This window comes from Dermacentor variabilis, chromosome 9, assembly GCF_050947875.1.
Source record: "Dermacentor variabilis isolate Ectoservices chromosome 9, ASM5094787v1, whole genome shotgun sequence".
Classification (NCBI taxonomy): domain Eukaryota; kingdom Metazoa; phylum Arthropoda; class Arachnida; order Ixodida; family Ixodidae; genus Dermacentor; species Dermacentor variabilis.
In genome coordinates, this window is record NC_134576.1 from 106,281,406 (window position 1) to 106,306,464 (window position 25,059).

The window sequence follows — 25,059 nt, forward strand, 5'->3', positions numbered from 1 at the left end:
ATCTCGGTTAAGAAGACGCTCGGCGCGTTGATCAAGGTGGTGAAGTTTTCATTCTAAACACGCCGGGCGCCGCTGTGGATTGTTAACGACATGGCGATCATGCCCAACATGATGACCCCGACACTTTAAGCGCCGATGCGGAAAAACCAGACGTTGATCTTGCACAAGGATGAGGTTGCTGAAAAATTACATCATAACCATTTTTGTTTCCACACGTAGCAGTTTGCTGAAAAAATGAGCGCAAATTGGTTTAAGCAAATAAGTAATGGAGAAGTCGCAGTACTCCTTAGGAATTAGCTGATCCACCATTACATATCCTCACACATTTGTATTCAAATAAATGCGAATTGAGTATAGAGATATCGTTCAAGAAAGCAAGCGGAAGTTGATCTAAATCACTAAACAAATAATTAGATTAGGTTGTAAAGCTGTATAAATAAAAAGATTATGTCCAAAAGACAGTGTGAGCAGCCAGGGGGGGAGAAAGAAAATCGTACCAACGAACAAAATAACTGTCAAAAGGAGATCAACAATGAAACAAATACAAGATATATATTTCTCTTGCACGAAACGCCGAGAATTCGACCTGGGCATGGCCTTCTCTGGTTGGCTACTCTGCAGCCGTATGAGCGAAGGGTAGTCAAAGTACCGGGATGAGTGACGGCGTAGGAGGATAGGAGTGGATGCGTATGCATAACAATACACATTTTCATGAAATCATTATCTACAATATATATCTTGGTTTCTCATCTACCTAATCTCAAATTTTCTTTGCATCCGTTTACGCTTCTTCTTTCTCATTTTGTATTGAATTATCCAGTTCGCGGCCAATCCCGCTATGTGGGTATGGGCCACTAACACCTAGGTTGTACATCTGCATCAACATTTACATTACACAGCGGCCCTACTAAAGCCGCTCGTCTATTGCCGTGTCATGCAGGAACTTCAACAACTCACATTGTTGGAGTAACGAATACGGGATTCCATGGCGTTGCAGCACTCCCGTTAGTGTGCCGCAGTAATATACCGCACGAACATTCAATGACCGCCAATGTTGGCACATAAGAATTTCCAATGCCCTCCTCCGCAGGGAGGAGACGCAATGCCAATTCCACAAAAATAATTTATTTGACATCTCTTCTATCTGATCTCCAGGCATAAATTTCGTCTCTTTCTTCTTCAATCTTTTAGTAGCGAAAAAAGATTCTATTCGAATGCATTCTCAAAGTACCTGCTTCATAAAGGTTTGCATGTTTTTGTTTGGTATACGCGTACTTTTTCACATCGTACGCCTTGCACCAAGTATAGTACTCGAGCAAATAGCGAATTCAATCAAACGTCGTTGACGTTCGTGCTATGCTTCCCACGAGCGACCCGAGTTCTCACAAGAAGAAGACGACGAGCGTTCCAGAGAGAGAACAGTACAATGGTTCTCATTAAAAGTATCATCGTGTCGGTCTGTGTGATGATGTCGGCACCAGTGGGCGAGGCAAACAAACAAGATCACCAGAACTTCGGTTTTGTGAACTGGGTCAGAACCCTCTTCCTTTGGCCGGCCGGTAACGACGGTGCACCAGCGTCGCAAGACCCAGTCAGAGCCAACGACTATGACCGCCAAGAGAATGCGACAGTAGCTGGTGAGTACATAAATGTTTTGCGCAATCGCTGTAGAACCTTGGCGCTGAGTGTTTCTCGAGATCCTGAATCTGGAGCAATACCTTTAGGTAAAAACGAAGGTCCCCGCTCTAGCGAAACACGAAATTGATTTAAGCCATCAAAACTACATCAGAATAGACTCTCAGAAGTGCGGCTTTCATACTTCGGTATCTAGATAGCCTTAAGAACGGCAAGTTAGCTCAGTGCCACGTGTTACCACTTTTACATAGCAGCTTGTTCTACGCATGCAGTGATGAAGTTGCGAAATCATGCTATTTAAACACGCTTCAAGACGGTGTGATCGTGTTTACCCAGTCTATTCAATTTTGAAGTATCCTAATTTTTAGAAATGCATGCACAAATGAAAGCTTGAGCTTCGATAGCCTCCATTGTTAGGTTAGCTACTGTGACCGAAATCGACGCACCCATTGCTGCTCCGTGTACTTGCCGATAAAAGGCTATCGAAGCTCAAGCTTTGTCCTCGTTTACACCGGCACCTAAAGTCTTCCTCAGATATGTCGACGACTGTTTCAGCATTTTGCAAAGGAAAAACCTTGACACTTTCACGGCTCACCTAAACAATATACAAGCAGCAATCAAGTTCACCGTTGAAGTGGAATCTGAAGGGCAACTGCCGTTCCTGGACCCCCTTGTGCAGCGAGATGGGCCAAACCTGTTATTCAAGGTGTTTAGGAAGCACACTCACACGGGCCGCTACCTAAACTACAGATCGGTGCACCCTGCTTCGCAAAAGAGGTCTGTTGTCGGCTCTCTTCGTCGGGCAAAAAAACGTGTGCACAACAGCGGAAGACCACATGGCGGACAATGCACTTGTGCGGAGAGAATTAATGGCTTGTGGATACCCTGAGTACGTCATTGACTCAGTAGGGCGCCAGCTGGCTCGCACAGCACCCACCCAGCCTGGACCCCCCAAAAGACGGGCTTCGATTCCGTACGTCCCCGGCATAAGCGAGATTCTTGCACGCGTCCTGCGGTCATATGACGTGCAGGCTGCGCACGTGCCCTCCCGGAAACTTAGACACGAGCTCGCGCATGTGAAAGACCCTATGGAAAAGGACAAGTTCCCAGGCGTGGTGTATGTCATTCCGTGTGCGGACTGTCGGTATGTCTACGTCGGTGAAACCGGCAACTTCAAAACAAGACTTAAGCAACACATGAATGACGTCCAGAAACGACACGTTGCATCAAATGCCTTGGCCGAACACTGCGCAGCCACATCACATAAGATTAACTGGGAGAAATCTCGTGTGATTGCCAAGGAGCGAAATCGTTCTTCGCGTCTTTATCTTGAGTCCCTAATCATCCAAACCACGGCGCACACTCTTAATCGCAACGAAGGCAATCTGCCGCCTATGTATGCCAGGTGCCTTAATCATGTTTTGAGAAGCACATAAAAAGGGGCGCCAGCTCTGCCGCTACTTTCATTGTGAACAAGGCTCCCGTGGGGGAGTCGAAACGTAAATAACTCTTTTAAACCATTTTTGGTCGGTGTCCAGACCTCTTCTCTTTAAGTATGCATCATCCCGACCAGACGGGCTTCGACATACTCTCAACTTCTACCTCAATGTTAGTTGCTAGAGCGAGCTTCTCTTTAAGTGTGTTCGAGTGCTTAAGAGTGTTTTATTGCGATAGAAATTATGTGGACACTTCAGACACATTTATACCGTCGCCGTCGCCGTCGCCGTGAGGTTCCGCGTAAAGTCCAAGGGCGATGAAATTGTCACCGCGTGCTGTATCAACACCACCTAAAACAGTAATTTGAGGTGTTGGTCGTATGCTCTATGTGCGAGTGAAAGTGTGCGAGAGTGAACGAGTGATCGCGGCTCTTCCGTCGCGCGCAAGACTTCTGGGGGGGAAGGGGGGAACGTTCTACTCCGGGATGCTGCATCTCGAAAGCCATCTGTGAGGAGGATAGAGTCCACCACGCGCTCTGTTTTCACGGCTTAGTTCGCGTTGATGCGAGATGCAGCACGAAAGGTCAGTTGGCTCGCTGCTGCTGTCCGGCTTTCTCCTTCCAGCGTTTTGCCTCCGCCCCGTTGTCGTACTAAACGTCGCACGCAACAGCCGCGTCACATCAGGGAGGAGCTTCGCGCCGATGCTAATTTTATTGCATGCGTAATCGTGCGAACAACAATTAAAATTTGGAGTCGGATATCTCGGAGCGCGGACAAGCTAGAAGAACTCTTCCAACTGATAATGTGTAAAAGCACGACTGCCTCTAACTTTCTGATACAAACGTACCCCCCTACTGCAGTCAGCAAAAAGTTAATTATTCAATTCTAGTTAGTTGGGATGCTGACAGCGATAATTATCATCTCACTTTGTGCCCCCCTAGCCACATATAACTTTGTTGCACAGGTGGTCTTCGCGGGCCCCCCAGTTCCTAATTTCATGAAAAACATAAAGCTTAATTTTGAACGCCCTGTATACTGAGAAAGTGCTGCTAGCCGTAAAATAACGCGCATCTTCCTTAATTTCATGGCGTTTCAAGAGCCGGCAGCAGCTCCAGCGGAGCGAAAGGCGAGCATTGTGAGCGACGGGGCCTTTCGGCTGCAGAAGATTCCGTGCCCCTCTCAACGCTGAATGTCCCGATGAGAACGATCGAGAATTCAGGCGGACGACCTGCGAAGAGAACAATAAATGCAGTGACTGCTGTAGTCGCGACACCTGTTGCTGTCATCCAGCACTACTTGCACGCTTGTTTGGGATTACTTTCATTGTCCCTGATGCGCTCACCAGCCGCAGCTTCAAGGGTCGCCTGCTTTGGCTCGGAAATCAAACAGCCCTAATTTTTTTGTTGTTGACCGCTGCGGCTAAGCTTTTGCTGAATGCAATGTTAAAGGCATCCGTGCGCGCCCTTACGTTGCTTTCTGTAGATTTATCACCAAAGAGTGATTATTTCACTACGTCTTTCCTGTTCATCATCAGTTTGCAAGCGTTTTGCGGACTCGACACTCCACGAGCGCTTCCTCATGGCTGCCGCCCTCGCGGAGGTGCCAGGCCAACCTTGGTGGATCAAGTACGCCGCAGTACTCTTCGGCGAAAAGATCAGGTATGCGAGCGCAACATTCTAGCAGGAGCATTGCCAAACACGCAAATAAAGTTCCTGAAATAATTTATCTTAAACACTCTGGTGATCCGATCATGATCTCGAAAAGCGTTTCTTCTTCAGTTGGTCTTTTTGTGTGCTCTCTTTGCCACGCTGCATGGACTAAACGACGGGTGCCTAAACATTCATTACAATTATGTGGAAATGTTCGGTTGGCCCTCGCGTGCGAAACGATATTTTTTTAGATTTTTGAGTCATTGAGACTTCCACGCGATGTCTAAATGACCTAAAAGGCATTCGTTATGTGTTTTAACCAGACGAAAGCCCTTTAATCCTCTTTCAAGCACAGTTTTAACCATACTGTAAATTTGTCGGCTATGGGATGACCACGCTTATATAAATCTTTAATTTCTGAAAAAATATTGTTTTGCGCTGCGAAAGTTTTATCGCGTAAGAATGTGTTAGCTTCATCCTAATGTTGGATGCTATAGAATAAAGTGGGTGATAAATGTTTCGGCAACTCTCACAGTATCATCAGAACACCTGGAACACTCATTTAATGGTTGGTTACGGTGATCGCGAACACGAAACAAGCACTGGAATCTACAAAATAAACAGCGCCCACGTGTGGGATTTGACATCTTGTTTCCTGTTTTGTCCGCTGTAACCGTTTTAGACCTTAGAGATGAAAAGTTCTTCAGCGTCGATTGCTGCTACGTTATTACAATCAGTCATACGAGCAGAATACCATTAAACGCTTTGTTTCAGCGTGGTGTCGATTTTTTTCAGCGGCATTGTATACTCTGCGTTGCCGCCGTCGTTTGCAGGGCTCGTGTCACGTGCTACACGCTATTTTACCACTGGCAAACTACCGCACTGAAAACTAGCATAGCTTGCTGGTCGAGTAGTCCTACGGCTTCAATAAACAAAAGGAGGAGACGTGTAATCGTCCGTCATGCAACATAAGGCCTCTTTGCAAGGGCTGTGTTCAATGATGGGCCCGTTACCGGTTCGCTGTGTCTTAACCCTTATGTAAAAACGTGTCGCGTTCTCTTCGGAAGAGTTGTAAGCGCTGCTTTATCTCGGCCTTAGGATCAGGCGGCATACAATTCGGAGATTTCTTTACCTACCCAACCGGATTTGGCATGGCAGCTGCTGTAGGGTCTGCCTCCACCTAGCTGTGTATGTAGGAGCGTGACAAGAGAGATGTATACTGTAGAATCCTTAAATATGGTTAAACAATTCACATCTCTGTGCTTACATTCATAATGGTAACAGCGCGAAAAAAACGACGACAGAGTGAAAAGACACAGGACCAGCGCTGACTCGCAACTAAGTTTACTGAAACACACACACCAAAGAATATAAGCGACACAGGCGATCACGCGGCCAAGCGAGGAATGCACAACCAGGCCACGGTGATACAGGCAGCTGTTACCGCATCGAGCTATCTAGGTAAATTAATTCCTGCTGAGAAAGCGCGATCGAAGGCTGGCTAGTACACCACGTGCTCTTTAGCTCAATGTGGGCTGCTTCCACGACTAATCTGGTGGATGCATCAGTATGCTTAAACAAAATTGTTGTCTCTTTAAGCAGAGGCTTGCGCTTACACTGTCGGCAATGGGCAGACAGATGCATACGCGTGTGCCTGCCAAACAACGTTTGGCCATGTGATCGCCTCTGTCGCTTATATTGCTTGGTGTGTGTGTTTCGGTAAACTTAGTTGTGAGTCAGCGCTCGTCCTGTACCCTTTCACTCCGTCGTCGTTTTGTTCGAGCTATTACCATTATGAATGCATACCAACTCGCCCAAATTACCGCTTTATTACAGTATAATTCTGTGCTTACACCTGTCGTCACCATTCTTCCCTCGACAAGAACCATAGATCGTCTTTGTCCTCGGGACATCGCAGCGTGGGCGTCTCACACTGTGCATTCGGATGATTTGGCGTTTGGTTTTCAGCATAGTTTGTGAACGATGCAGTGCACAAACATAAACTTTGCATGACATTACGCGTTGAATATAATGAAAATAAACACAGTTGTACACATTGCATTCAGTTTAAATCATTGTAATAACGGCTTCGCTAAAGCTTCGATTCGAACATGTGGGTCAAACTTGCGTTATTCTCAAGCGAAGTGTTCCAAGCCTGTGCTCCCGTTTTCGACGTTGCTGCTGCGCTCTGCTTAAGTCAGTCGAAATCTCGGCCGATATATTCGTGGACATCTACAGGAAGGTTATATGCGAGCCGAACGGAAGTACTAGCAAACTTACATAACATAACTGTATACAACTTACATACCTATGTATATATAACTATATATAACTACATATACCTTGTATGACTTGTATAACCCCTGCTTTCTGAACAAAAATGTAGTGCCAGCAAGTACGCCTAATGTTCTGCATAACAAAAACACAAGTTGCTTCATAAAAAAATACACTGCCGGCTTATAAGAATACCTAACGCACACCGGCGTCTTAATGCAACAGCCAATTAGATTCAGCATATTCTTTGAACCACTTGATCTTTTATTTTATTTAGCTGGGTGGTATGCGCCATTAAGTACGCGCCAATTCTCGGGTGATTCTGCACGTTGTGTACGGCCACTGGGACACAGCAGGTACGAACTGAATACCAAAACGTAAGTAGATGAATATCAGTGTTCTCTGGGTGCACACCCGTCATGACCACTTTCATCTCGACGAGCCTTAGACATCGCTTTCGTTTCATTGAGATCACTGCGTAGACGTTCAACATTTGATATTTGCCTGACTTGCTGTTTTCGTTACGGCATAGACTGGGAGCGGTGCAATACATAAATATAGTAATTACATAAGATAAGTGTTGAGAGCTCTATTGTCCATACACATATGTATTTTCATGAGATTTCACATTGCGTTGGATGAAAATAAGCGAAGTTTCTCACATCGCCGTAAGTTGTATAGAATTTAACACAAAAATCGAGAGTAATGCTTCGCTTCACATATATTCTAAAATGTGCTTCGAACCAGCGTAGTGTTTTCCTAAGCGCCGGTCACCAGCCAGGCATATGCGTTGATGCAATTCGTATATGGCGAAGTAGAACCACTGCTTCCCTGAGGTTGGCCGGGATCGGCTGCTTAGTGATGCGAGCAGCGATGATGTGAAACGCTCACTTTTGAAGCGTTTCGCAAAGTTTAAAAGCCCGCCTCCACTTCAGTACAACTCATCGCGTCTGTAATGTGTCGTCGCTCAGATGCCCAGCCAATGAACACCAGGGAGGGACGACCCTGCACGAGCGGTTTCTGCGGTCGCTAGCGCGCTCTGAGAGCCTTCAATGGCTGCAGGGGGCCTACGGGGACGCCGTGACCACAGTCAGTGCTTGGATGCACGAAGCCTACTCGTCTGGGGTCACGATCCTCATCGTGCCTGTTTTGATCAGCTGGCTGTTTTCAAGGTCGGTACACTTAAGTATACGATGCAAATGAGACATCGTTTGTGCTTCTCGGGCTGCTTGAAGTTGAAAACTAGCGAAAAACAGAACGTGCACAAGGAAGGAAAGAAAGGGACGACACGGGGACTAGTTGAATGTTTATTATGAGAAAATTATAAATACATCGGTCTCTTCGTGACGTACGTTGTGTAGCAGAGCTATTGATTTAGCTAGTTGGTGAGACATGCTGGTGTAAGTATTGCGGCGAGAAACAACGTCGAGAAAGAACTGCACATCCACGCGATTTCTTTGTCCTCGGTTTCTCGTGCCGTGATACTCGCACTAGAACGTTTGAGTTTTTCGCTGATTCTCAACTTCAGTCATCTGAAAATCGGCCCAACTCTCGACCGTGCTCGCGAGAGCCGACAACACCCGCAGATGTAAAAGCTACAAGAGAGCGTCGAGTTCAAATCAAGCGACAGTCACAAAACACAATTTGTTACACGATGCATGCGGTGTTTCATTAAGATGGCTTTTTTTTTCTTCTAACGTCTGCTGAAAGTGTAAGTGCTGGAACCCCAGCACTTCCACTACTTGCTCAGAGATTTATTAGCAGCTGACGCAGGCGAACGGGCAGCAGTCTCAAGCGTTCTGCCAAGGACAGCAACCACGAGCTCATGCCGGTGGCGATGCTGCTGAGGCGCAGTCTACTCGTCTTCGTTACACGTCTCACGATTTTAAGTGTTGGCACAGGCATTTAAATTTAGCTATCTGGCCAAATGTTATCAGAAGCGCACTTTCATTCTCGAAACGTCGCTCTCTTAGAAGTATGCGAGCTCAGCGTTGACCAAAGAATTTGCTACACGACAGATGTGCAAAAGCACACCATAGCGATAGTAACCGAAATAGACGGCCTCTACTTTGAGTGAGGGGCATTGCACATAGCAGGTTAATCGGCATTCGGTGCGTCTATTTATTCGTTACTCAAAATGTAAGCAATGAAAATGTTTTGTTTGAAACCCGACAGCTGACAAAAGAAAAGAAAGCCGAGAAACAGAATGGCGCGACCGGAAGGCACAACACAAGTTGGCTATACTTACTACGAGTTTAAAAAATTTTGCACCTTTTTAGTGCCCAAATGTGGGGCTTGGAAATATAATAACTCTGTATAAAACGGGAGATCCGTAGTAGAGCCAATTTCAATCGATTGTGTTATGTTTGTCAAATGCTTTATTGTTGCCAGTGACATACCTTCTGTGATTAATGGAGCGTTGTGAAGCGATGTTATTGGTGGCTGAGGAAATAAACTAAAGCATACGAAAACAAGAATAAGTTTTAGAGTATCGCGTTTTACAGCTAACATTCACACAACTGAATACACATATATTACCTAGGAAAAACAAACAGGTCAAGGCTGTAACGAGACTATACCTGCGGCATTAATTTTGATCCTGCAGTCAAAAACGTATCTAATATATATGAGGAATTCTGTTATAGTTAATCTTAGTTTATTCGTGCGATGTTGTGTAGTTTCTATTGCTGTCAACTATCTTGTCATTATTAACAGCTGGCACCATCAAAGCGTGATTTCACGTGTATTGTAGCGGGCGTCCCATAATTATGGCACTTATTTGTTTAATAGAGCACAATGTGATACCTTAAGCAGCTAGTACAGACATAAAAATAAACTAGCAGAACCCATGCTTCAAATACTGCACTATCATATACTAGAAAAGTACGCAAATTCCGCTAGAACGATCACACTACTACTGTAAGTTACTCCTTGAAATGCCTATAACAAAGACTGCGCATGCAATCTTTTGTAGCCGGAGTTGAAAGAGATGAACATCCGGGGCCGAATTAACAAAGCTTTTCATTTTGAGTTGTCTGTTTGTCATTGGCAGGCCGGCTTCGTTGTTATGTCCAACATCAGGATCGGCTGAAAACTTATGTTGCGAACAATTGGGGCGTAAGATGATGTAGATGCGACTTTGCGTGTATAGGGCCCTTGTTTTTAAAGTGTGTTGTTTGTCTGAAGCACCGAGCCAAGCTGAAAAAATGTCTACCGAAGCTTTTGAACCCAATATAGAAAAGCTGCATAAAATCAGTAATTTTGTCACACGATTCACAAAGCGTTATATCGTTCTTTCTCTCACGTGGCGGTGATTTCTACTCGTGGATTGCTACGTAATAATCAATTATTGAACTCGGTTGCATTATTAAGCAGCAAAACACTTTCGAGTAGAAGTGCTTCGTGACTTGATTGCAAATAAAGGTGCCAGCAAAATGCAGACGTGCGTCTGGATTCACGAATAACAAAAATTGCTAAGTGCTTGGGGAATGCTCGCACAAGGAGCTCCGTACACCAGCTGGCCGAACGAACCGTTGATTGTCCGATTGAGTTTACCGGGTATCGCGCTTTTGTCTATTGCTTTTCTCCTCGATCACCTTATCGCAGCGCACACACACAGATTTATGCATTCACAACTTTTTTGGATGTTGCAAATTACCTCTCTTTTGCCTACAGCAACAGGGTTATGAAGTTGCTTCATTATGGCGAAGCCTGGTTTGAATGGAGCTTTGCAACCTGCCGTAACTGGCTGCAGTTCAAACCCAAGCCTGCGACTATTGTCACAGAGTCTTCGCACAGCGAAGCATCGCCTACCGGGAAGGAGGTGCCAGGTACAATTTTGCATAAAGATTCTTATTTGCGTCTCACCTACAAACGTATTGTTTATCGGCTCCACAGTTCTGAACGCTTGTTCACATGAATGGAAGTGGAAGACCGCGTCTGATCGTCTTTTTCCGCGAGGAACATTTGAAGCGAATGTGGCATGCGCGCAGTGTGTGGTTGGTGTGTGGGTTCTTCGTCCGGAAGCGCCTATTGTCGAAAGTGTTCGGGTGGCTTTGTGCGTCGAACTTTGCAGTGGGTGTCCAGCACTTTACAAAGTGTTATACTCGTTACCGATGTTGCACTTGAGACACTCATTTATGTCAGGATCTTAGGGGCCTTTTTCGTTCAGCGAGGGGGTTCCCGCCAGACATATTTCGCCCGCTTAGTGTGTTCCAGGAGTATTCATAATTATATGGGGGTTAACTTATCAGATATATACTCTGCAATACGCATTCCCATTCCTGTTGACTCATGACGAGTTTCGGTTCTTTATAAACTCAAGAGACAGGCCCAAGCTGAAATGGGTAAAGCGTCTGTTGCGTTGGTACTATAAGCTTCTGCCTTGCATCCCAGACGGCGATCCTCGGTCTGACGTCATAACGCTGCCCTTCGACGAGCCAATAAAGGAACGCGCGACCACCATCGGCGTCGCAGTGGCCGCGCGCCTGGAAACCAGCGGGACCACCCCTCGAGAATCTGGATCGCAGGGAGATGTCTCAGATGACGTGGCTCCCAAACTTCCTAAATAGCGGGCGCCGTGCCGGGTGACGAGGAGGAACAGACGTGAAGATTATATTTCATTTCGCAGGCCATCATCACTTTCCATCGTCGCATTTTCCTCTCGCTCCCTGTCCACCGCAGGCCGTAGCATCTCATTCGAAATGACGCGATAAGCAAGGCGCATTTTTTTTTCTCTGTCGCCTGGAGGCAAGCGTCCCTATCAAATGATTAAAGACACGCGAACCTTGAAGGGAGATTAAAACCAAAATTAATCTAACCTCACGAGGTGTTCCTTGTTTTTTTAGGAATTATAACTATTGATTTATAGGTAATTCAGCTGCGATTAGCAACCTCAAGCTCTCGATATTTCATGTACATACGTCGTATTTCTCCTGTGATAACATGCTGAGGCGCAGCTAAATTTGGGTCTGCGTAGTTTGGGTCTGCATAATATGGGACTGGCGCTGGATCTATTGCAAAGATGAACCTGTGATTGCTCGCTGTCCGTGTACCAGGAAAAATCATGAACCAGCATCATGAACCCGCTAATCGTGTCCCCCCCCGCCCCCCCCCTGCAAGCACCACCTAACTAAAAACCTCGTAAAAAATAAGCAACGTTCCTCATCTACTGTGTGTGGCTTCGTGCGTAAACTCTCCGCACCTCAATGCTCTTGTCTCAGAATGAGCGTGTGCTTGCTCTGCGCGTCCTGTATCTCGCAACCATCCAAGAAAGATAGCATAGACGAACGATACCAAGTAAATTTCACGTTACTTGCGCCATTTCTTATGGCTCTCAATGTCGTTGTTATGTTCTTGACCCCTCGGGCCTTCATTTATTGGCTAGTATCGCATAGATGGATGGCACTGAAGCGCCAACAGGCACACGAAAAACCGAGACGCAACAATCGCTTCTTTCTGTGTGCATCTGTTTGTCCTCTCCTACTCTTATTTCCGTTTGTCCTATTATATCGAAAATATACACAAACTACATCAGCTCTTCGTTCTCCTGCATCCCATATACGGTGGCGCCATTACGCTCGGTAACCACAAAGCTGCCGACTATGGCATCAGCCGCATTTCATGTGCGTTAAACGCTTCGCAGGTAGATAATTGAGGGAGATTTGATGCAACAAATGAACATTGATTTCGTCCCTTGGGAACTTCCGTATGCAACGAATGAACAGTAAGTTCCTACTGCAGGAACTTTTGTTTTGTTATTGAAGGCAACTTCATACGTAGAGGGCGCTCTTGAACGGGGCGATTTCTTGCTTCATGTATTCTTGCTTTCCTTACTTTAGGTATTCACGTATGCAGTTGTTGGTTATACGATCCGTTCCATGCAATAACGTGCGGTGACTTGGAATGCCCAAATTACGGGGGCTTTCAGCTGCGAAGAGAAGAGGCTTCAAGATGCCTTCCCTTCCGAGGGAGCCTCTTCCGTTCTGGGCATGCAATTGCGGCCCACACAAAGGGCATCAATGGCTACCGGTAACTGGCCTCACCACCATGGCTAGAGAGCCAGCACGACTCCTAAACCCACGACTCGGAAGAGAAAACGTTGTACTATTCTGTCAGAAGCCATTGCGACGACGAAGACCGACGGTGGCAAAAGCCTACGGTGACGTGCGGTGGCGTAGTCGATATCAAATACCAATCAAATAACCAGGAACAGACTGCTTCGGAGCCACGAAGTGGCCGTACGATCCGGGCCTCGGTGACAACACACATCCTGATGCAGACATCGGTAGAGCCTGTGACGAATGCAAAAACCTACGTCGGTCAGAATGGGTAATATAGAAGTAAGGTCGGTCATAGTGAAGAACCTGGATTTAATTCAATTATTTGTTCATGTGCCCCAAATCAGCGTACGTACCTTCTATTTTACCGCGTAGTGAAAAGAAGAAAGGTACGAATGCCGAAAAAGAGGTCAGCAGCAGGCAGCATAATTTTAATTCACACATACCCATGCAAAATTAGAGTTTCTTGAGGGGCTCTATGGTTCATTTTAATGACTGATTGCTAAATGCGCAAAATTGGGAAACAGGACATTGGTGCTGTCTTGTAATGCTATATTTTGTAACGCCCTGCGTCGCAATAAACAAGTTGATATTGTGCTCTTGATTTGTCTGTGTGTCTCGTTCTTGCGTGGTGTCCAGTTTCGCACTTTTGCGCATTTATCAAGCAGTCATTATCTATGTAAAATTCATACTGAAAACTACAGCAAACAGAATTTAAACGACACCATAGGACTTTAAAGCCTGCGAGAACTCGATCAGAGCTTCGCTGTGTTTGATGTACAAGGGGCTCGGATATGCAAACATCCGACATCTGTGCCAATTTTTTAAATGCCAAGAAATGCTTGGCATTTGCCATTTTGACAGCATCTATCTAGCCGCCTACGTTTTGGTGCTCTCATAGTCGTTTCGTTGATTTCCTATGTACTAAAAGTGGCATAGTATGACAAGAGTGTATGACGACCATAAATGATCGGTCATGACATGAATATCGTGATATGTGTCACGTAGGTAATGAAGCAGCCGCCTACGTCTTTGGTGTTTTCATGGTTGTTTCGCTAACTTGGTAGGCACCAAATTTGGCATACTGTGACAAGAGAGTTTGACGAACATAAATTATAAGTCATGACATGAATATCATGACATGCGTGTCATGTAGGTCATGAAACGGCCGCCTATGTCTTGGTATGTGCCAAAATTTGCATATTAATGACATGAGTGAATGACGAACATAACCTATAGGTAATGACATGAATGTCAGAACATGCGTGTCATGTAGGTCATGAAACAACCGTCTACGTCTTGGTACTCTCATGATCGTTTCGTTAACTTGGTAGGCTTCCCGCACACTGCTTTGCATAACAACGATTCCCACAGGGCGTGGGATCTGCCGGATTCTTTTTTCTCGGGATCGCTGAGCGTGATGCTTAATTCGTAATATCTTGCGCTCTGAATACGACAAAACTACAGGTACAGAGGCCTGAAGACGACAGAAGGCAGCAGCGGCGCATAGCGTTGGGTCACACGCATGGTCATAGGGCGCGAGACGACTAATTTACAGCCAAGCTGCTAATGTCTAGGGTTCCGTGGATTTCTCGTGGATAGGTCGCACACGTTAGTTCACGACACCAATGCTGCCCTTGTTTCCGTTGCATTGCGGAAGGTACAGTTCCCCTTCCTCAAGTATTACAGCCTATAGGTGTTCTGTGACAATATTGTTACGGCGCAACCAAGTGTGGCGCTACTCAGAAGAAGACGATTTGAGGTGTAGAGGTAGAATCGCTCTCGACAGCCATCTTACTTATGCATCGTTGTCTCTCGTGCATATACTGTAACTACATCCTTATATGCGACATCTGCAACGCAACACATTGGTGGAGATGCTGGGTACCCGCGGGAGACAAGGATGCATAAACAAGATGACTGTCGAGAGCGATTCCACCTCTACGCGTCAAATCATCATCTTCTGACTGGCATGCCCTGACAGGAACCCCGCCTATAGAGGAGGACGAGCTTTTGCTGCGTTTTCCCTTAGTGAAGCTGCACTATGCGACGTGGGCGGCAGACCAATGAATACTGTCACGTTGTCACTGTGAATAGACTTATTGTAAAATAGTAATTTGAAGGTTATAATTCAGCCATTCGTGACTGATCAGCTCATACGCAAAGCGTTTTAATTTCATGTATCGTACTTTTCCCGTCGCCTACGACCATATGGCACCTGCAGAGCCGCTCTGCCAAGCAGTCAACCTACTGGCACGTGCTCCTCAGTGACACGGACCAATCACTGACGACTATAAACTGACGCTTCGTTGCGACAGACTGTGATCGGGTGCCATGATCACGTTGAGAGGGAAGCTTAAGCGGCGGTTAAATGAGGGCAGCCAGTTGCGTCGTCCTCCGTGGTACTTTGGTGAATAATACACGAGTACCCAGCAAAGTTCCCCTGATTTTCTATGTGGAGTCATTTGGGTTGGGCAAACGCGATGAACGAAAACGCGATAGCGCGAAAGAAACGAGGAGGAGCCTAGACTCCCAAGAAAATGTATTGCTAAGCGAGAATGAAGCCTTCGTAGGAATTTTTCATGGCCTCCGAGATAGCGCGCATTGCAAGCGTCTGCTGCCAGTAAGTGTGATCTCGGAGGTCATGCACCTTCTCTTCCGATGTTCCGCACTGGCTACAGATGGCGGAGCGATCGCAAATTGTGCTGCGCATTGCAGCTTTGCGTGCCGATCCCCCTCGTGGGTACGAGCCATGTTTTGAGGCAACAACGACAACAACAAATTGTGTGTTAAGCAGTAGAGTCCTTCCATGCAATTTTTCCCCCGCTTTCTATATTTATAGACATTTGTGCACACCAAACCTTCGTGCTATAATCGGGACAAATAAAATTATTTCTGAGGCGAAGTCTTCTAGGTTGCTAGAACCTTTATTAAAAACTTGTGCTTTGTGCACGTCTCTGTCTAATGACTAGCACATGACCCTATCCCCAGTAGCAATGCCGTGATCTTTCGTAGAATGTAGGTGCCAACAGTTGCTGTGTGTGTGTGCTCTCGTATACATGATAATTTCTGTATATACGCAACTCATGCACGTCGCTTAGAAATTGAGTAACGTGTCTCCGTCACAGAATAATTGTACACAGCCATTGTGTACACTGTATATATGGAATGTCATTTTATACATGTGACAATTAGTTTATGTGTAACTGTGCCTTTCCGTGAGTCTGTGATTATATGTTAGTGAGTGAGGACTCGGACACTGCTTTGAAAACGTGCCGTGTATACAATGCTTCATTTTTTTTTGTATATGTTATCGTCCTGGTCGAATTGTGCTGTGATTGTGACTCAGTGTTCGGATCGTCTTTTGTTGAAATAAACTTTTTCTAAACGCTCATCCGTGAATTTGTTAGTAGATGTGCAAGATAAGACGAGCGGTCTTCTAGCTTGTCGGTGCCCCTGTTCTAGGACTCCTATGGCGTGAGCTCGACGGCTCGCCTGGAGTTTGGCGGCCCTGTGGGTCGCCTCATCCGAGCTGGAGATCTCCCATCCCTCTGGCGTTGTGCTTTACTTAATGTAATACAATGCTGTTATCGAAAGAAGGAAGGCCAGGGCGGTGGCGCTCCTACGCCGCGCCACAGAACTCCCTGGCGGCAGCTGCTTCGTTGACGCGGCCCAGTATGGCAACAGCAACAATTTCACGGTAGTGTCGATCAACCACAGGGGTTCGACCGTTAACACCGCTTCGGTGCGAAGCACGTCGTCGCGTGCGGCCGAGCAAGTGGCCATTGCCTTAGCCCTCCTGGACGACAAACATGCCAATATCTTCAGCGACTCCAGGGCAGCCATCCGCGCCTTCAGCGTTGGCGCTGTGTGTAAGGAAGCCTGTCGCATCCTCGACGGCAAAAGCATCACCACCCGCACTCTCACGTGGTTCCCCGCTCACATGGGATCCATCATGGGAGGCCCCACAAACCTCAACGAGCTGGCCCACTCCAAGGCGCGAGGTCTCGCTTTCCGTGACCATGGAGAACTCCAACGCCTGCCCGCAGTGGTGGAGAACAGAGATCAACCGACCACATACAATGAAATTGCGCAGCACTTCTATCTCGGCAGGAGAGACTTTCCCCTTCCACACAAGAAGTTAAATAGAGCGCAGGCATTGACTCTCAGATTATTACAAACAGGCTCGTATCCCAGCCCGGCTTTATTCCACATGCTTTATCACCACACCTATGCCACTAGTTTTTGCAGGCACTGCAATGACATCGCTAGCCTAGACCGTATGCTCTGGCGTTGCCCCTCGTTACGAGGCACAGAACAAATCAATGAGGACAAGTGGCTCTCCACTATCAAGAGCCCCGATGCCAGGGCGCAACTATGGGCTGTCCTGAGGGCCCACGATGCGGCGGTAGGGCATGGTCTGACTGTCCCAACGTGGGAGCGGCCCGCAGCGCGCTGAGTCGCGTGCCTCAGGACCTTTATTAAAGTTTTGCATCCATCCATCCATCCATCCATCCATCCATCCATCCATCCATCCATCCATCCATCTATACTACGAATTATTATTATTATTATTATTATTATTATTATTATTATTATTATTATTAATGTGTGCCCCTCGCGGTGGCAGTTGTCAAGTTGCTCCCTCCCTGTTTCGTTTGTGTGTTTTTATGGTTACATATCTAATATAATACTATGTTGTCCTTGGAGAATGAAAACAGTCCACTACAGTTGTCGCAACAAGTACACCATACAGACGGCCATACCATAGAGTCTGTGTAGAAAGAAAGCAGGCAACTACAGTTGCCGCAGCCAGTATACCACACACACCGTGCAGATAAAAAGTATGACACTATAGTTGGCGCAACAAGTATACCATACAGTCGGCAGTGCCATACAGTCTGTGCAGAGAGATAGCAAGCCATACAGTCAGTCATACCATACATTCAGCGCAGAAAGAAAGTAAGCCACAATAGATGCCGTAACAAGCACACTACCCAGTTGGGCATGCCACACAGACCTTGGAGAAAGAAAACGGCCCACTACAGTTCCCGTGACAAGTGTCCCGCACCGTACATTAAGTGCAGAAAGAAAGTAGGCCACAATAGATGCCGTAACAAGCACACTACCCAGTTGGGCATACCATACAGACCTTGCAGAAAGAAAACGGTCCACTACAGTTCCCGTGACAAGTGTCCCATACCATACAGTCTGTGCAGAAAGAAAGCAACCCACTACAGTTGCAGCGACTCGTGTACCATATAGTCGGCAATACCACACAGCCCGTGCGGAAATAAATTACGCCACAATAGTAGCCGCGACAAGTATACCATACAGTCGGCCATACCATACAGTTCGTGCAAAGAGAAAGCAGGCCACTACCGTTGCCGCAACAACTATACCGCAAAGTTTGCCATACAATATAGTCCGTGCAGAAAAAAAAAGGCCACAACAGTTGCCGGAACAAGTATACCATACAGTCGGTAATAGCATATAGTCCGCGCAGAAAAAAAAATCACCGCCCAAGCACTCTGTGCAGATGTTTAACCAGCGAAACTTAAACGTGCGGCCCCGCTATTTATCACCAGGTTCATCCCAATGGTTCATTAAACGACGGCCTGGTAGCTACGCAGCCGGATCCTCGGTACGTAGTTACTGCTTACGCTCGGCTGCAAGAGCCTGTTCTTGTGCCCGGGCTGCAGCATCGGCATGGCGTAGACTAGCTCGTGCTCAGTTCTGCTCGCAGCGTTGCTCATTGAAAGCTCCCTGCTCCTAAGGAGTACGTATAACGCGTGGCCTACCCATTTTGGAGCCGGAGAGAAACTGCTGCGCGCGCGCTCAACTGCGACGGAAAGCACTGGCGCAGCACTCACTACTGGCGCAGCTAACACAAGGCTACCTAGATGGTATGGTATGATGAACTTTATTTAATGTCCTGAAGATCAACCCTCAGGTTGACGCAGGCGGCTCCCACGTCGGGACAGTAAGGTTTAACCTTACCGCCGTATCATGGGCCTTCTGGACGGCCTGTACTTGATCGAAAAGACCTCCACTGTGTAGGACTCGCTGCCACCAGTCTCTCTCCTTGTCACAGTCTGTGAAAGTCACAGGACACTGCCAAAGCATGTGATCCAGAGTAATGATGCCATTACACTTCTCGCAATTGATTGGTATCTCTCTTTCAGGATATATCTTGTTAATAAAGTTTGGACTTGGATAAGTTCCTGTTTGCAACAATCTCAGAGTCACCGCTTGAGCTCTATTGAGCTTAGCGTGTGGCACTGGGAATAAGGCCTTTTCACTCCGATCCATGACATCGTGTTACCTGGCCCGACTGCCATATAATATATTGGGGATGCTACTAAGTAGGCAACAGTGATTTTGATGTCCTCGCTTTCATCACGCCAGCCTTGTCAAGAGAAACATTGGACCAGGTAGCGTCACTTCATGAATCGGAGTAAACAGGCATTAAGCTATCTAGGGGGTGATGAATAATCGCGCCCCTCTCTTTCTTTATTTCTTTCACGCATGCGCATGCGGTTGCGCTGCAGGAGTTTTCGCCGCACAGACTAGCGACAAACGCGCGGTCGGTCGAACCGGCTAGCGATACACAGCTTCGCTGTAAAACAACCTACTGCTTTCACCATGGGAAGTATGTCATACAGGCCATGCAGAGAGATACTATAGCTGCCGCAACAAGCCCACTGAATACAAGATGTTTTGAACACGTCTTGTAACAGCGAAAATGAACGAAAACGGCTAGAAGTATTTAGGACGACTACAAGACACATTTTTGTGCACGCCTATAATACGTTCTGGAAAATACGGCTAGGAGACGTCTTGTTAAGATGTTTTCTGCTTACATCTTCATAAAACACCTTTAAAACATCGCCAGGAGATGGCTTGAGAACGTTTAGCATAAACGTATGGAAGAAGTTTGTGCTAATCTGTTTGTGGACATACAACCAAACTAAGACATTTAGGTGCTTTTCTCGGCTTATATGGCTTTTACATATCAAGCATCCCGAAACGACTACTCCTAGTATAAATACGTGTACTTGTTGGTACCCTGTCATAGCGCGTATACCTACATTACAAGAAAGCATGAGTAAAGCATGAAATTATTAGCGCTAAACGCCAGTGGCAGCGCGTACGTGCATAGGCCACTATCAATGAAAACTTTAGTGATACGCAATTTGGTTCTGAATAAATGCAAGGACGTGCGTAGACGCACAAAAGAAACACACGCACACACTAGCGCAAATAAGGCGATGCACAGCGTTCGACGCGTGGCATTCGCAGTGTTTCAATTTTTTTTTAAAGAAAGACCTATATGTGGCTGGTTTTATTGTTTGTACTTTTTCATAAAAGGTCATATAATTCTAGATCGATGCTATACTACTATTTATCGACACTGCAGCTCTTGCTACACAAAGTGCAGAAATGCTCATGGACCCCGATTTATATCGTTTTTTTTTACCGTCGCCCAATGTGGCGACTGAACGAGCGTGGTGCCAACTCATACTGGCAAGATATGCGCGCTTTTTCTCGAGCCAATGTGCGGGCTTTGCCTTTGCGCATCGCTTTCTATTTATTTATTTATTTAGTGATACTGCAATCCCAGGATGGGATTTTCGCAGGGTGGGCATACAGATACAAGCACTGGTCAAATATTTACAAAAGAAGCAAAAAAAAGTGGCAACATGCAATACAGAGGCTGGTCGAAGAGGAAAAGTCGATCTTCCGAACGCGTAGTATATTCGCTCTGCATGCCATCAAACAATTTACAAAATAGAATAAGTATTTACTGGTTTATGTAGAAAAAGCGTTCAAGTAAATGTGGTGCTACTGAGAAATTGAATACCGTATTTGTTCGCGAACATAGAAATACATACGCTCGTATGAATAAACGGGCTTCAGCTTCCAAAGAAAAATGTCGCCCAGGTGTGGAGCAGGGCAGTCCTGCTTGACTGCAACTTTTGACATCAAAAACATCAGAAACTACAACAGATCGCGTGAAAAATGCAGAGCAAAATAATCAGCAAATCCAGAAAAGATCTGCCCAAATACTTTACACGCTCAGCACACTGACAATTTCAATACAATTTCAATACATTTACGTAGGGAACAGAAACCGGTTAAAAGAAGCAATACGGCAACAGTACGAGCGATAGCAAAAGACTATAGATCAGCCAATGAAAATCGGCATCCTAAGCGCATAAAATAACATGGTAAATGAAGATGTCAGCAAACATCAACGCAGGAATTTCTAATTTTTTACTTTGAAGAAGGTAGCTAAATTACTAATTATGCAACGCGACTGGCAAGCAGTAACTAAATTATCTGAAGCGCGCGATTCGGTGACAGGTTGTAATTAAACTTGAAGCTCCGACAGTGAAAAGGCGCTACAACCTCGGATCCACGTACACTGTGAAAATTAGCATTACATTCATTTATTTTTATTTACAGATACGGCAATCCCCAAAGGGATTTTAGCAGGGTGGAAGTGCAGTATATCACTGTACAAACGCAAGCAAGAAAAAGTGAAGTAAGACGTAGTACATTGCTTGTACAAACAATATCGGTTTTGTATAATAAACAGCAGAGAAACAGACAGGTAATGAAGAAGGTCATAATTGAGCTTTCTAACCCATTCAAGAGAGGTTGTCAGCAAATGAAGACAACGAAGGCTGAGTAGCTTGGATATTAGTCAAGTTATAACATTCAATCACAGTCCTGGGAAAAAAGGAATATTTAAAACAATTATTTCTTACACGGAATGGTTTAATAGTTTGCTCATGTCTCTGCCTTGTGGAATATCAAAGAAGAAATGTAATTTATCGGAGATGTTAATAATGTAATGTCCATTTATGAGATGGTATAAGAATTTTAGATGGGGAAACTCGATTGCGCTCTGTTATTGTAGGCAAGTTGGCTTGCTTTAAAAGCTTTGTAAAAGTTTTGTAAGCTTCTTTTACGTCAATTTGCGTAAACGGATTCCAGATAATAGCTGCATAATCTATTACGGGGCGTATAATTGTTTTTGTGCGCTAATAAGCGAACGGTACATGTGGACTGTTTAATTGCTCTTCTAAGAAAAAATAACTTACGACAGGCATTAGTGGTTACTTCATCAATGTGCCGATTCCATTTGAGGTTGCTAGTTATCCACAGGCTAAGGTACTTTTGTTCTGTTACCTCAGATAGAAAAATATCTTTAGCTGAGTAATTGAAAGCAAACTTATTCTTTTTGTGAGTAATGCACATAAAAGCAGTTTTCTCAAAATTTACCGACATCTGCCAATCGTCACAACAAGCAACAACGTTTTGAAATGCGTCATTTAGTAGTATTTTATCCAATGGACTATCTATTTCTGAGTACAAGATACAGTCGTCTGCTTATAATTTAATTTTAACAGGGAGATCATTTACAAGATCATTTATGTGCAGCAGAAAGACTAGAGGCCCAACAACCTAGCGCTGGGGAACGCCAGAGATAACGGAAAGGTCATTAGAGTTGTGATGCTTTAAAGTAACGAATTCTTTACGTGTATTAAAGTAATCTAAATCCAGTTAATTAGGGTAGGATTTTTAAGAATCCTACTTAATTTGCGCAATTTATAAAGTGTAAAGGAGGTATTTGCCAGATTTCATTCAATTTCACTGTTCACTGTTTCGTGCATGTTGAGAAACAGCAGGCGGTCAGAACCAGTCTACATACTACGGCATACCTAATAATTATATCGTGGTTATGCCAAGTATAGCCCCATAGCTCAATATATTCAGTTTTAACAGCCGCCTCCGATGCATGTTTCACTGATCGCAGCTTTCATTTGCGTCTTCAGTGCTTTCTAAAGGTCGAGAAATGAACAGTCAACGTTTAATATATTTACAAATAAAAATTCCGGCTTGAAATTTTAAGCTATCTCATGCATGAGGCAACATCATGACACTAACGATCATTAAGTTTATTGTTTCTGTGACAGTCACCGTGCAAGTTGATGAACTATGAGAGTACTTTGAAATCGTACACGTGAATTAAAAAAAAGTTAGACAGAACTGTTCCACAGTGACTATTCAATATGCAAACAGCACAATTTATGGATCGTGTAGTGCAGCCGCATTCATATCTCATGCTTTTTCCTGAACATCTTTGTACGCCCTCGCGTGAGATATTACACGATCCACGAGGATTATGCCAGGTTTCCGGCACAGCTGTCTGCACCGACGGGACCCTTTATTGCACAGACTGCACGGAACTGGCAGCCCCGCATGTGTGGAATGCGGCGAAGAAGAGACTCTCGAGCACCTCCTGTTGCATTGCCCATCCTTTGATGTTGAGCGCACTGCGCTTTGTGCCTCGTATCGTCGCGTGGGTCTGCCTTGCGACACGGAGGGAGCCCTTCTGTTTCCCGCAGCGCACGCCTCTATCGTCAAAAGAGTGCTTGCTGCCCTCCTTGACTTTTGCTGCGAAACGCAGCTGAGAGCGCGGCTATAAGCCCCGCATCGCTCCTTCTTCAACCTTGTCCTTTTTTTTTTGCCGCTTTCTTTCCTTCTCTTTCTGATCCTTTTCTCCCCACTCCCCTTACCCTGTGCAGTGCTGTTGAGGTGTCCTCCTTTGAGAGACAGTTACGGCACTGCACTTCTCTCTTCCTTTCTTCTAAAAATCACTACACACACACACACACACGGGACCCTTTCCTGAGACTCTGCATTCCACCTTGACCATCCCGAACCGGGGGAACTGAGCCCTGCCGACTGTGTCATGGAGTGCCTTTCACATTTGGTCGCTACATCAGAATGGCTGATAATGCTGCCTCTCAGCTAAATAATTAGTGCGACAGTTCATTTTCATTTCAGCTTGCGGCAGACAGTTATTATTTGCAATGAGAAGAAATACAAGTTATTTCATTTCCTCAACAACCTTGCCATCCTATTTTTATCCGTAATCAGTGTTATTAAGCCGTGTAAAGCGCGGAGCGTAAGCAAAATTAACGCTAGTCTTTGGCGTCGATGTGTTGCTGGGCTTTTTCATAATGAGTGCATAACGCTCCGGCGGAGGGGTAAACACAACCTGTTTTAGGAAAGAGTCCCAAGGTGCCCTAGAGACAACAGAGGGTGGCAGATTTTAAGGATACGCTCCTAGATGGGGAATACACCACCTATTTGAAATATATCTCTGCAGACGAAGAGGACACATTTCCTTCATGTGATAGGTACATAAAGGGAGATCGAATCGCAGTTCATTCAAAAGGTAAGTCGCAGCATAGGGAAAACCCTGTCCACTTTCAACATATGTCCTTTCAGACTTCATCGACGTTGTAATTTGCGTCGACTCGGCTGGCAGGCCGGTGAATTCGACGCACCCGGTTCACTTGTTTTCATCTACCACTTTGCGGACCTGTTCGATACGGTTCGCGGTTCCGTTGCATTGCTGTGGTGCCATGCCCAGCGTCACGTTGTACACGGTCCAGCCAATGACGTGCTTGTCTGTCTTGCCGTAACCGAGGCGCTGGTAGGTGGCCACCATCTGCGCGCAGGAGTCAGATGAGTCATGCCGTTGCAACGATCCTCCCCAGTCGGTGCTTATATAAAAAAAGAACATCCTGATCAACCATGAAAATTACTTACACAAAATATCGGCTCTACATTAAATATTCTGTTGACATGCCGATTTCCTCACGCCCGAAGCTTATCTCAAACACGAGCAGAAAACTTTTTATAGCGACAGGAATTTTTGTTGAGCGATCTGACGATCTTTCAACTCCCCAGAGTCAATTTTGTGTGGGAGGGTGGTATTTTTCTGCAGCCTGACTTCTTATTACACCATTGTGAGTCCTCTCGCTAAAACAGAGGAAACTGCCCCTCAGAACACTAGAACTCTCGGCAAGCATTCTCACCCAGTAATGCGGTAGTTTCTGTCCCATATTTATGGGTGCATATGAGCTTCAGGAAACTCGTATTCTTGAGGAGCTAAGGCTTCAGGAAGAGATATTCTACAATGAA

General features: G+C 45.6%; 2 protein-coding genes across 2 annotated transcripts in view; one reads left to right on the forward strand and one right to left on the reverse strand.

Moving 5' to 3' along the window:
• Positions 1-25,059, reverse strand: part of LOC142558481 (uncharacterized) — a 35,616-nt gene that overhangs the window by 1,654 nt on the left and 8,903 nt on the right. Inside the window, exon 4 of the mRNA XM_075670613.1 lies at positions 24,455-24,583. Within this exon, the coding sequence (XP_075526728.1) occupies positions 24,455-24,583 (129 nt within the window). The remainder of the gene's footprint in view (positions 1-24,454; positions 24,584-25,059) is intronic.
• LOC142557902 (uncharacterized) lies at positions 1,412-11,565 on the forward strand. Its single transcript, XM_075670104.1, has 5 exons — positions 1,412-1,637; positions 4,606-4,729; positions 7,966-8,166; positions 10,670-10,824; positions 11,390-11,565. Exons 1-5 carry the CDS (start codon positions 1,427-1,429, stop codon positions 11,563-11,565), a joined length of 867 nt encoding a protein of 288 aa, XP_075526219.1. The 5' UTR covers positions 1,412-1,426.